This window comes from Ctenopharyngodon idella, chromosome 16 (genome assembly GCF_019924925.1).
Source record: "Ctenopharyngodon idella isolate HZGC_01 chromosome 16, HZGC01, whole genome shotgun sequence".
NCBI classification, from domain to species: Eukaryota; Metazoa; Chordata; class Actinopteri; order Cypriniformes; family Xenocyprididae; genus Ctenopharyngodon; species Ctenopharyngodon idella.
The window spans coordinates 28,442,686-28,453,861 of NC_067235.1; the positions used below are offsets into that span (position 1 = coordinate 28,442,686).

Sequence of the window (11,176 nt, forward strand, 5' to 3'; positions counted from 1 at the left end):
GCGGCGCTCAACATTCTGATTGGCTGACGCAAGCCAAATCCCCTCGTGAGCTTGTTTATGGACACTCGAACGCAGAAATTAGATATTTTGGCGCCATATATATTCTAACTTTTGTTTCAGATGAAAGTTATGATATAAAACAAAGAGTTAAGTATCCTCGGTCGCATTTAGTTATTTTTTGCCTTTTGCACAAATCTAAAACACTCCACAACAGTACAAATAGAAACAGACAACAGGATTTCAAAAGACTTGTTTATTTTTTTCCTTCAGTAAGAAAGAAAGCAAAGTATAAACACTACAACTTTCACTTATTTCCATGCTTCACATTGCTCAAACTCATGAATAAGTACTAATGAAGTTGTACTGATGAAGACAAGATAATCAGTGCTCAATCTACAACTTGTAAAAGTGATTTTAAGCAATGGCAGCTAGGTAGTCTTTCACCTCCGCCGGGGTCAGTCGCCTAAATCCTGCTTCATTGCAGATTCCCACCTCAATGTTGTCTTCAGTCATTTGACCTTCAAAGCTTTCCTGTAACAAAAGTAGTCATAGATAATGCAAACAGGGTCTGAAATTAATATCCGCCAAGTCAATTTGAGGCATTGGCAAGTAAATAAAATGCCATGCTTTGCAGTTTCAGTAACAGATTGACTCTTGTATGTGATGTGAGTTACACAACAACCTGCACTGTTTGTAAAGGAAACACAGCTTGTTACAGGCATTCAACTGTGTTTTGCATGATTAATTTTAATAATGCAAAACATTTTGACATCCAATTCCAATGGGAGTCCAATGGGAGAACATTAACTAGCATTTTAGAAAAAGAAAAAAAATAACTGGAACCCAACGTGAGCAGACATAGCTGGGTTGTGAATTATTACCTTAAGAGTCAGAATAGCAGTGTGAATCGCATCTTCCAGTTCCAGATCCTCGTTGTATCTGAAACAAGAAAATTAAGCAAATGAGAGGCTGTGTGTTTAGAAAGAATAAAAAGCACTTTGACTTGGACAATGCTTTTCCATTTTATACCTTTTTTCAAGGAATGTTTTCCCATTCACATAGTTCTTCCCCATCGCTGTGGCTTTCCATGCAAAGTATGCTCCCTTAAACAGATCAAAGTCCATTTTATTTTGCTAATACAGTCCATAATAAAGAGCTTACATTTTTAACAGACAATTTTTTTCAGTTCAAACTAGATTGAACGAATACAATAAATGAAATTATAACAACAAAGTGAATAGCATACCGAGGGGTCAGACTGGAAAAGGTATGGGCGATCTTCATCCCAGCCAGCAATCAGGAGCGACACACCAAATGGCCGAACTCCTCTGTGTCAAAACAAAAAAGCTGCATGTTATGCCATTGGTACTTTGGCTCAAAATATTGGTTTACAATACTGCAAAACTGTTGTAGAGCAACTTCCAGAATAATTGTAACAGTGGTAAAGTGTGCAGTGGAGATGTATCACGCATACCCTGATTGTGTGTACTCCTGCATAACAGAGGCCACTCTCTGAACAAGCTGGCCTGTAGGAATCGGCTCCTGATAGACCAGGAAATACTGCTGAGCCAGCTTTCGTGCCCTTCGCACCAGGACCCTGCAGATACGGTTAAAATCAACATGAAATCAAATGACAATTCTTGGTTTTTTTTTATGGAAGATTTCAGCATTTATTATAAATGATTTATCCCTGCACGTCATTACTTTTTTTAAATTAATGTGCCCTCATAATCTTTACTTAAAATAACTTCCCCTCCCTCTTGCAGCATCATCTCTTCTCTTCTCTGATAATGTGTTTACTGGCGTGAGGGCGGGACAACCTGTCAATCACATGAGATCGACCAATAACAAACCACAATCATCCAATCAATTCCTGATAGATAATATCAAGTCCCGGCCTACATTTTTTCTTGTTTGAGAAGCAGTTTCACTTGGATTTTACGTTACAATGGGGAAGAAAAGACTATCACAACTTCTGTTTCATGCCGACTTTATAAACTTTTACAACAAAACTCTTATAGAGCTTCTTAGGTTAGCCATGTGACGCTTTGAGCACTGTTGAGCGGATTCGTAAACACCTCTGATTGGCCTTTGTGTGGTTACATGCTCATCAGATATGTCTGTGATTGACTACAATGACCAAAACACATTTGAAAACACACGGAAGTGTTTGAATTTGAAAGCGGGAGCCTATCAGTGGACCGGTCTGCTGATAGACGCCTGCTTTCAAACGCTCCCGTGTGTATCTGTGCTCTGTGAAGAACGTCACTGATGTCTATTTACATGTTTTTGAAGTGTTGATTATTGTAGCCAATCACAGACATATCTGATGAGCGCGTGAACAATTGCCAGAGGTGTTTACGAATACGCTCAACAGCGCTCAAAGCAACACATTTTTAAAAGTTCAGTACTGACTTGGTATCGCGGTTGGTACTTTTGACAACACTAATACAATCTGTAGTATACGTATAATATATGAAAAACCAGACTTATAAGATGTTTAAAAACATTAAAACAATAGCTTTGAATGTCACCTACACTTTTTTTTATAACCTTAAACATGTGCTACATGTTAGGAATCATTATTATATAGCGTCAGGTCATGCAGGCTCCAAATCCATACCTGTAGTCTGGACCCATGCCACTGTAGACCATACCGATGTGTTTGGTTATGGGCTCTACTTTGTGAACACTTTGCTCATCATACAGTATAGATTTCTGCTTCTTTTCCGTAGCCAGAACAACACCGTTTGAAGCTGTGAAAGAGAAATGAGGATGAAATGAAAGTGATAATTCAGTTTAAAATGCTTTCTGTCAAAAAGGTAATTGATACTAAGCACATAATAAAACCATACAGTTTTATAAACAATGCAAATTTCAAGAAACACCTATAAATATATATATATATATATATATATATATATATATATATATATATATTTTTACCTTTTATTCCAACCGAAGGAGCACCAGCCGCTACAGCTGCCAGAGCATATTCAATCTGGACCAACTTTCCTGAAGGGCTGAAAACAAAAAAAAATACGATTATAAAAGGGTCCGCAAAAATAGATACTATTCTGGACTTTTGGTAAAACAAAACGTGCAATGATTAAGACAAGGCTGTTTTACTAAGATAAACTTTTCTTCTTTTCCATTAATCAAAATTAAACTTTGCTATGTTATAATGTACACAAACAAGTTGTGTTTTGTATTGTGACTTTACCCATTTACGGATTCAAATATGCGAATGTACTAAATTTATATTAAATGTCACACATGGGTGATATACTTTATTATGACTAAAAAACAATAAATGAGCATCGTAAACTGCAAGCTTACTCATGGGCATTAAAAAGTCATATAAATGCATATACACGAACAGTCCAATGATACACTGAAAGTGAAAGTAAAAGCAGCAAGTTCTATCACAAAGACAAAACTGAGCCCAGTCTGTCCTTTAAACACTCCTGTGAGTGTTGTATTTGTTGCTCTGGGAAGCATTATGTGTTTAGTTCACACTATTCATGAATGTTGATGCACATGGATGAAAGAAGCACTGCATCACAAACACAGTGACTCTGCATCAGAGCCGGGACCATGAATTAACGCCTTTGATTGACAGAACGCTCTCCACAAACCTCGAGCTTTACGATACGCTAAAAACACAGGCTCGTTTAATATGATGGATACATTGGATATAATAAAATCATGACGTTTATTACCTGAAAGTGGTGAGGGAGAAACTGTACCCTCTGTCTGCCATGGCTGTGTCTGACTGTTAGGGAAGTGACGCCACGCGCTTAATTGATCTGATTGGTTGACAGATGAATTAATGAATTGTGGGTATTGTGGGCAGCTTAAAGATAAGTTTCAATTCATTTTGGACGTCACGTTTGGTTTTACCACGGACTAATTAAAACCATATATTAATTCAAATATTTATTCGGGGTTTTTATTTTGAACATTTTCCACCCTCAACCGCTCAGGACGAAGCAGACTTTTTATACAGTTGTACTACAAATCCTAGAATGCGCGGGTGCAGAACAACGCGCAGGCGCAGTGGGTCTTTTTGAGCTGTGACCGTGAGGATGTTTGGTCTGTACATGTTGGGTTAAACTGAAATAAAAATACTGAACACAATGTCATTATCGGGTTTACTTCAGTTTGTCAGTCGTTCTCTGCAGCGTCTGGAACTTAGTTTATGGCAAGCGGCGGGATTTGACCGCTTCGGTGAGTGCATTTACTGTAATGAACTTGTCTTGTTCGACACTCTCCTCCATTCATATCACTCTACATACACTTAAATTACACTTAAGTTTAATTTAAGACCATTTTATACACAGTTTGTATTTAATTGATTTACATGTGTGTTGTAATATTAAATATAGAGTTTGTTTTGAATGTTATTATCTCCGGTGTATCAAGGTCTCAAGGAAACACATGGCACATGTTTTTTTTTTTTTGTTGTTGTTTTTTTTTATGGAAGGGTACTACATAGGATGAAAATTTATTTAATCTAAACGAAACATTACTGTGTAAAATATACAGTTTTTTGTCTTGTAATATGTCGTATTTATTTAATTTATATTGCAGCGTCTTTATTAAAGGGCTGTCAAACGATTAATCGCGTACAAAATAAAAGTTTGAGTTTGCCTAATATATGTGTGTGTACTGTGTAATTATGTATAAATACAAACACATTCATGTATATATTTGAGAAATATTTACAAGTATATGTATTTATTTATATTTGTATATAATTTATATTATATATAAATAAAAATATTTTGTACATAAATAACATTTCTCTTAAATATATACATTAATTTGTGTGTATTTATATATACATATTAATTACACACAGTACACAAACATATATTATGCAAACTCAAACTTTTATTTTGTATGCGATTAATCATTTGACAGCCCTATATTTCTGTTATTGTGAAATGTGGGTTGTAATTTTTTTTTTAAGGTTTTTTTTTTTTTAAATAAATATATATCCTGAAGTCAAATTTTATCTCCCTTATATATAAAAATAAATGGACAGAGATCAGGGTAAGGTATATTTGAAATGTTAGTGTGAGCGCCTGTAAAAAATAATTTATAATTTGAGTAACTCAGTTTGATTATTACTTTTTTTTTTTTCATCTATCAATCACATAAACAATTTTTTCAGGTCCAGCTCTGGCAGTAAATGGTCCTGGAATTCTTCCTCAATCCCACCACAGCAGCGATGATGAAAACGCTCAGCCCAGTTTCTTGGACAGTATCTTTTGGATGGCCGCACCTAAAAAGAGACGAACCATTGAAGTAAATCGTTGCAGAAGACGAAACCCAAATAAACTGATAGAAGTCAAGGTAAGAACTCATTGATTCCCACTAGAGCATGGTACAAATGCTATCAATGTGAAACTGTGTTGTAGTAAACAGATGTCTGTTTAGATGAAGAGCAACTTATCCTATACTTATCCTATTTTTTCCTTCTCTCCCAGTACAACATTGAGCCGTGTCCAGAGTGTGGCAACATGAAACTGAAGCATACTCTGTGTGGATTCTGCTATGAAAAAGTCAGGAAGGAGACAGCAATGATACGGAAGCAAATCTCCATCATGGAAGGCGGACCTCTCAACACTCCTGCTGTGGAGTCTGTTGTTTTGTATGAAAATGAAACACCCTCTGATGCAGATAAAGACAAGAGAATCGTAGAACGCAACAGGAAACGTCCATATTGGTTTAACATGTAATCACAGTAAAATAAAGACTTTTGTTAAATAAAGATCACAATTTCATATTTGTGAACTTTTTTTATGCTCAGTTAATATTTTAATAGTTCAGTAATCATTTTTTATACCTTTGTTCATTTATGTTTGATAACAGTCCTTGGCTCAATTCATGAAAAATTTTAGTTGAAAGATGAGCGATGTCATTTTAATAGTACACAGCTAAAGAGGATTTTGTCCATAATACTATAGAGAATTATACAAGATAAATAAATACAATAAATATAAACCTTTTTAAAAAAGGAAAAATGCAAAAAGGATACTGTCAAGTCAGAGTTACCTAATAACAAGATCAATACTAACTGAAGTCATTCTCATACACCTATTTTGGAGGGATTAATGGTCAATTAAGTGTAAGGGGTGAAATAAAAGTAAAAAAAAATTACTGGGACCCCAATGCTGGAAGCTGATAAGTACAAAGTTATGTCATGAAACTCTAGATGGCACAGGTTGATAGGTCCTTAAGTCAATCTGCTTTCAATCACATCATCTCTATAGGGCGCAGCTGATTGGTTCCTGCTGTGTGTCAGTAGCCAATGAGCTCGCTGCTCAACCTTCAAACACTTGGTCAGCATTTGTTGTAGCAGTGCAGCGCGCTTTCTAGTGATGGGAAGTTCGGGTAATTTTACTGACTGGTATCTTTGAGTCTCATTCAGCAAAATGAACACATCTTTTCATATAATAACGGTCATTTCTGCAGAATATAATTGAAATGTTACATTATAATTGCCAAATTCCCCAACACATTTACTCAAATGTTGACCACATTTACAAAACTATAATGCAGCCAAGGCCAAATTATGAGAAACAGAAATTATTAATTCATTGCTTAGCTGGGTCGAACAAACGACTCGGACCTGAAGACTGGGGTGGTGAACTAATAATTTCTGTTTCCAGTACAGACTGCACAGCCTTAGCCTATGGGGCTGTCACGGGATGAACGAACGACTCAGACCCGAAGACTCGGGAGGAGAACTAGTCATTTCTGTTTCCTGGATAGAACTTATGGGATATTGAATCGTTCATGATCGACCTATCAATAGCGCTTTCAGAAACCCTCCACCTTCTCCGGCTCCTCCTGTATAGATCTGTTATGAGTAATTCATGTATGCTATTTTGTACAGCAGCAGCATGTCGTGAATGTATTGTAGCAAGTCCTGTACTTGCTCTGCAGCAGTAATAGCAGCAGCAGCGTAGCAGATCTATTCTGCCAAGATCAAACATATCAATCATTTCCATTACCATGCTAAACACTCCGAGACTTGTCATGACAGAATGGCAATCAAATTTATGTGACATGATAAACCATGTTACCTTTACCCTGTTTAATATCAAAACACCATTCTTTTTTTAACTGACCATGATTTATTTACATAGTACACCATTGTACATTTCCACAAAAAACATGTGTACATGTCCAATGTACTATGTTAATAACACAGAAATCGAAGTATTTTTTAAATAAATAAATAAAACTTTATCACGCATAACAAAGCTACAATTAAGAGATCTCAGTGTAATCAAAGGAGGTTTTTGTAAATTCAAACCCTTCTGCGCATCCCCTGCGCAGGTGCGAACATCTAGAATCTCAAATACGCAGTTTTCCGGACTATACCAATATGCTACTACAGTTTAGGGGTGTTCAAAATCCAATTCAGTTCTATTTCTGTAATTTTTGTAAATAAAGATGGATCTATGAACATTTAATAATACGTATATAAATATTCATGTCGTTTAAATACTAATTATAATTGTATACGATGCGTTTATTATGTATATTTTAATAATAAACGTATTCAACTCCCCTATGAAATAATAAATGGATGTTGGATGTTTTTAATGGAATATTGCATAATCGTCCAGGCTGTCGGGAAGCATTTTATGCAAAACACTTTAGATTGTTCAAGGTAAGCACAAAAAAAAAACATGTTCACAAGAATCTATAGTTAAATAAGTGTATTTCAGTGTCCCTGTCGGAGAAATGCATTTATCAGCTTTTGCAGGGTTGCAGCTTTAGCAGTGTTGTGTTGTGCAGGTCGTTAATGCCATGACTCTATGTTAATGTTTAATGTATGCTGCAGTGTAGTGGTTTGTTTGATGTGTGTCAGATACACGAAACACACTGTGACAAAACAGCACCTTACTTCACTTTCTGATCAGAGTTTCTCCATGAACGACCTGAATGATCCTCCTAGATGGAATATTAGACCAGAGCCAGCTGGAGATGACGGTGGCAGATGGAATTATGCCCTGCTGGTGCCCATGATCGGGCTGGCAGCATTTCGTAAGGAGTCTTTTTTTACAAAGTCATACACCCTCACAAATGTCTTGAATGATTGTGTAATGATGATACTACATTATACTATAAAATCCACCTTGTAGGCTGTAATGAAATTTGGGTTTATAAGGGGGTTGTAAAAACAATCCATCAATTCATTTCTACATTTTTTTTTTTTTTCACACAGTAACCTCTTTTGTGTTTCTCCTATATGTTGACTATTATGTTTTATCAGATTTTTAATTAGCAATTTAAAATCCACAGTCTTTCTATTTTTGGAAAACATACCAAACATTGATGACATATCTTTCACATTCAAGTCAAGTCACCTTTATTTAAATAGCACTTTATACAATACAGATTGTTTCAAAGCAGTTTTACAGTGATAATGATCATTAATTATTAAAATATATAAAGCATAAAGCAGTTCTGCAGGAAACCGTGATGTCGTCCAGCTCAGTTCAGTTCTCATCCAATGTCATTCATTTTGAGTTAGTTATTTTAGTATTATTTATGTAGGCTACTACTATATTGTTTAATTTATATTTTGAATGAGCTTTTATTTATTTATTTAAATTTATTTTTTATTTTAAAGTTTTAGTAAGTTTGTCATGTGTTTTTGTCATTTTTGTACCTCAACTTATTTTAATTAGGTGCCAAGGCAACATTTCTAATTTTTGAGCTTTTAGCTAATATTTATAAAATATAAATAACTCAAACATTAGAAATGTCTCTCTGTCGTTCTTAAGAAATTATATTTTATTATTTATATTTTATAAAATATAAATGTATATTTTATTAAATTTTATATTTTCTATATATGAAAAATTTGGATTTTATAAATACTAGCTAAAAACTCAAAAATGTGAAATTTTAGCTTTATTTTAATTAACAATTTAACTCTAAGTTAAAGGGTTAGTTCACCCAAAAATGAAAATAATGTCATTAATTACTCACCCTCATGCCGTTCCACACCTGTAAGACCTTTGTTAATTGTCGGAACGCAAATTAAGATATTTTTGTTGAAATCCAATGGCTCAGTGAGGCCTGCATAGCCAGCAATGACATTTCCTCTTTCAAGATCCATTAATGTACTAAAAACATATTTAAATCAGTTCATGTGAGTACAGTGGTTCAATATTAATATTATAAAGCGACGAGAGTATTTTTGGTGCACCAAAAAAAAAAAAAAAACGACTTTTATAGTGATGGCCGATTTCAAAACACTGCGTGTCGAATCCGCAGTTCGGAGCACCAAAGTCACGTGATTTCAGCAGTTTGGCGGTTTGACACGCGATCCGAATCATGATTCGACACAAAAGATTCATAACGCTCCGAAGCCTAATGAAGCTGTGTTTTGAAATCGGCCATCACTAAATAAGTCGTTATTTTGTTTTTTTGGTGCACCAAAAATATTCTCGTCGCTTTATAATATTAATATTGAACCACTGTACTCACATGAACTGATTTAAATATGTTTTTAGTACCTTTATGGATCTTGAGAGAGGAAATGTCATTGCTGGCTATGCAGGCCTCACTGAGCCATCGGATTTCAACAAAAATATCTTAATTTGCGTTCTGAAGATGAATGAAGGTCTTACAGGTGTGGAACGGCATGAGGGTGAGTAATTAATGACATTATTTTAATTTTTGAGTGAACTAACCCTTTAACAATAACAACACTGATGTATACTGATATATGTAATGTGTTGTTGATTTTAGATTTAGAGCGTTTTATGTGGTGTTTTATTTTAAGGTATTTATCAAAATGTTAGTCCACCCAAAAATTTTAATTCTGTCATCATTTACTCACCCTCAAGTTGTTCCAAACCTGTCTTTCTTCTACTAAACACAAAAGAAGATATTTTGAAGAATGTCGGTACCAAACAGTTGATGAGCCACACTGATTTCCATAGTATGGGGAAAAAAAAATACTATGGAAGTCAGTGGGGCCCATCAGCTGTTGGTTTCATTTTTGGGTGAACTATCCTTTTAAATTGATTTGGTTACTTTTACAAAAGAGATTTTTAAATTAAAATCTCTGTGGGTGTATTTTCACCTAGGTTGGATATGGACTCGAGAATCACAGAGCCAGATCCAAGATATGAAGAACAAGTACGACAGCGACATGGCAGTCATTACCAGAGACCTGGAGCTGAAGTACAGGGAGACACTGACAGAAAACCGGCGGACAGCAGCACACCTGGAGGTAGAGCTTGAGAAGGAACGCCAGCGTGTGCAGGGCTACAGGAAAGCCCTGATCTCTCAGAGTCAACAGCTCATGGAACAACGGAAGCAACTTCAGCAGGAACGGCGGGATCTGGAGGAGGAGAAGAACCACCTGCTGCAGTCTGGAGTGGCCGGGGTGGCGCTGCGGAAAGCCCTGCAGCAAGAGGAGGAGTGGCAGCGCAGGGCTCAGGCTCTACTACAGGAACTGGAGGTGCAGCTTGTGGAGAGGCAGGAAGCTTTCTGCAGCATCCTCTTACCACGGGAACGTCGTCTGGAGATGGAGAAGAACCTGCTGCTGAAGGTGGCTAAAAACCCAGTGGGTGCCGAGCTGAACCTAGAGGACGATCTCAGGGACATTTTTAAGAACGACAGACACTGTGCAGATTTACTGAACATGGATAAGCGCAAGAATGGGAATTTGATGTGGCTGTATCTCAGGTACTGGCAGCTGCAGGTCACCCTGCAGAAACACAAGAGGGCAGAGGAGACACTCAAAGGAGCATCGCCATACTCCAGCAGACCTTGATGCAGAGTGTTGGCCTTTATGAAAACAACAGGAAAGATTTTGTTTCCCCTAAATGTTTTCCTTTGCTTATCAGAGTTATCGTTTATCAGCTATTTATGCCAAACTTTTTCAGGAAACCCGTTGAGCCTTGACTCCTTGACAATCATACCAAACATGAATTGTTTTTGTTTTCTTTGCTCTATTTTTCTATTTCACATTTTTTGATCAAGTAGTATGCAGAAGAATAAAATGGTTTCATATTTGTTGCACTGCTGATGAACTTCAGAGGATTTATTAATTCTCAGTCTAAAGATGGTTCATAACTAATATGTACCACAATAATAAAAATGCTGTTACTGACATGTTTTCTGAAAAGTTTGA

At 36.0% G+C, this 11,176-nt stretch overlaps 3 protein-coding genes across 3 annotated transcripts; 2 read left to right on the forward strand and 1 right to left on the reverse strand.

Annotated features, from left to right (window-relative positions):
* Window positions 1–238: 238 nt before the first annotated feature.
* psma2a (proteasome 20S subunit alpha 2a) lies at window positions 239–3,812 on the reverse strand. Its single transcript, XM_051866254.1, has 8 exons — window positions 3,723–3,812; window positions 2,947–3,023; window positions 2,624–2,756; window positions 1,475–1,597; window positions 1,247–1,328; window positions 1,030–1,103; window positions 882–939; window positions 239–531 (listed from the first exon to the last, which is right to left on the reverse strand). The coding sequence occupies exons 1-8, from the start codon at window positions 3,761–3,763 to the stop codon at window positions 415–417; spliced, it is 705 nt and encodes a 234-aa protein (XP_051722214.1). The 5' UTR covers window positions 3,764–3,812; the 3' UTR covers window positions 239–414.
* A 165-nt stretch (window positions 3,813–3,977) lies between these two features.
* On the forward strand, window positions 3,978–5,792 carry mrpl32 (mitochondrial ribosomal protein L32). The gene is made up of 3 exons (XM_051866255.1): window positions 3,978–4,230; window positions 5,180–5,361; window positions 5,496–5,792. The coding sequence occupies exons 1-3, from the start codon at window positions 4,140–4,142 to the stop codon at window positions 5,745–5,747; spliced, it is 525 nt and encodes a 174-aa protein (XP_051722215.1). The 5' UTR covers window positions 3,978–4,139; the 3' UTR covers window positions 5,748–5,792.
* A 1,755-nt stretch (window positions 5,793–7,547) lies between these two features.
* ccdc127a (coiled-coil domain containing 127a) lies at window positions 7,548–11,155 on the forward strand. The gene is made up of 3 exons (XM_051866244.1): window positions 7,548–7,690; window positions 7,944–8,067; window positions 10,125–11,155. Exons 1-3 carry the CDS (start codon window positions 7,607–7,609, stop codon window positions 10,814–10,816), a joined length of 900 nt encoding a protein of 299 aa, XP_051722204.1. The 5' UTR covers window positions 7,548–7,606; the 3' UTR covers window positions 10,817–11,155.
* The last annotated feature ends 21 nt before the right edge of the window (window positions 11,156–11,176 follow it).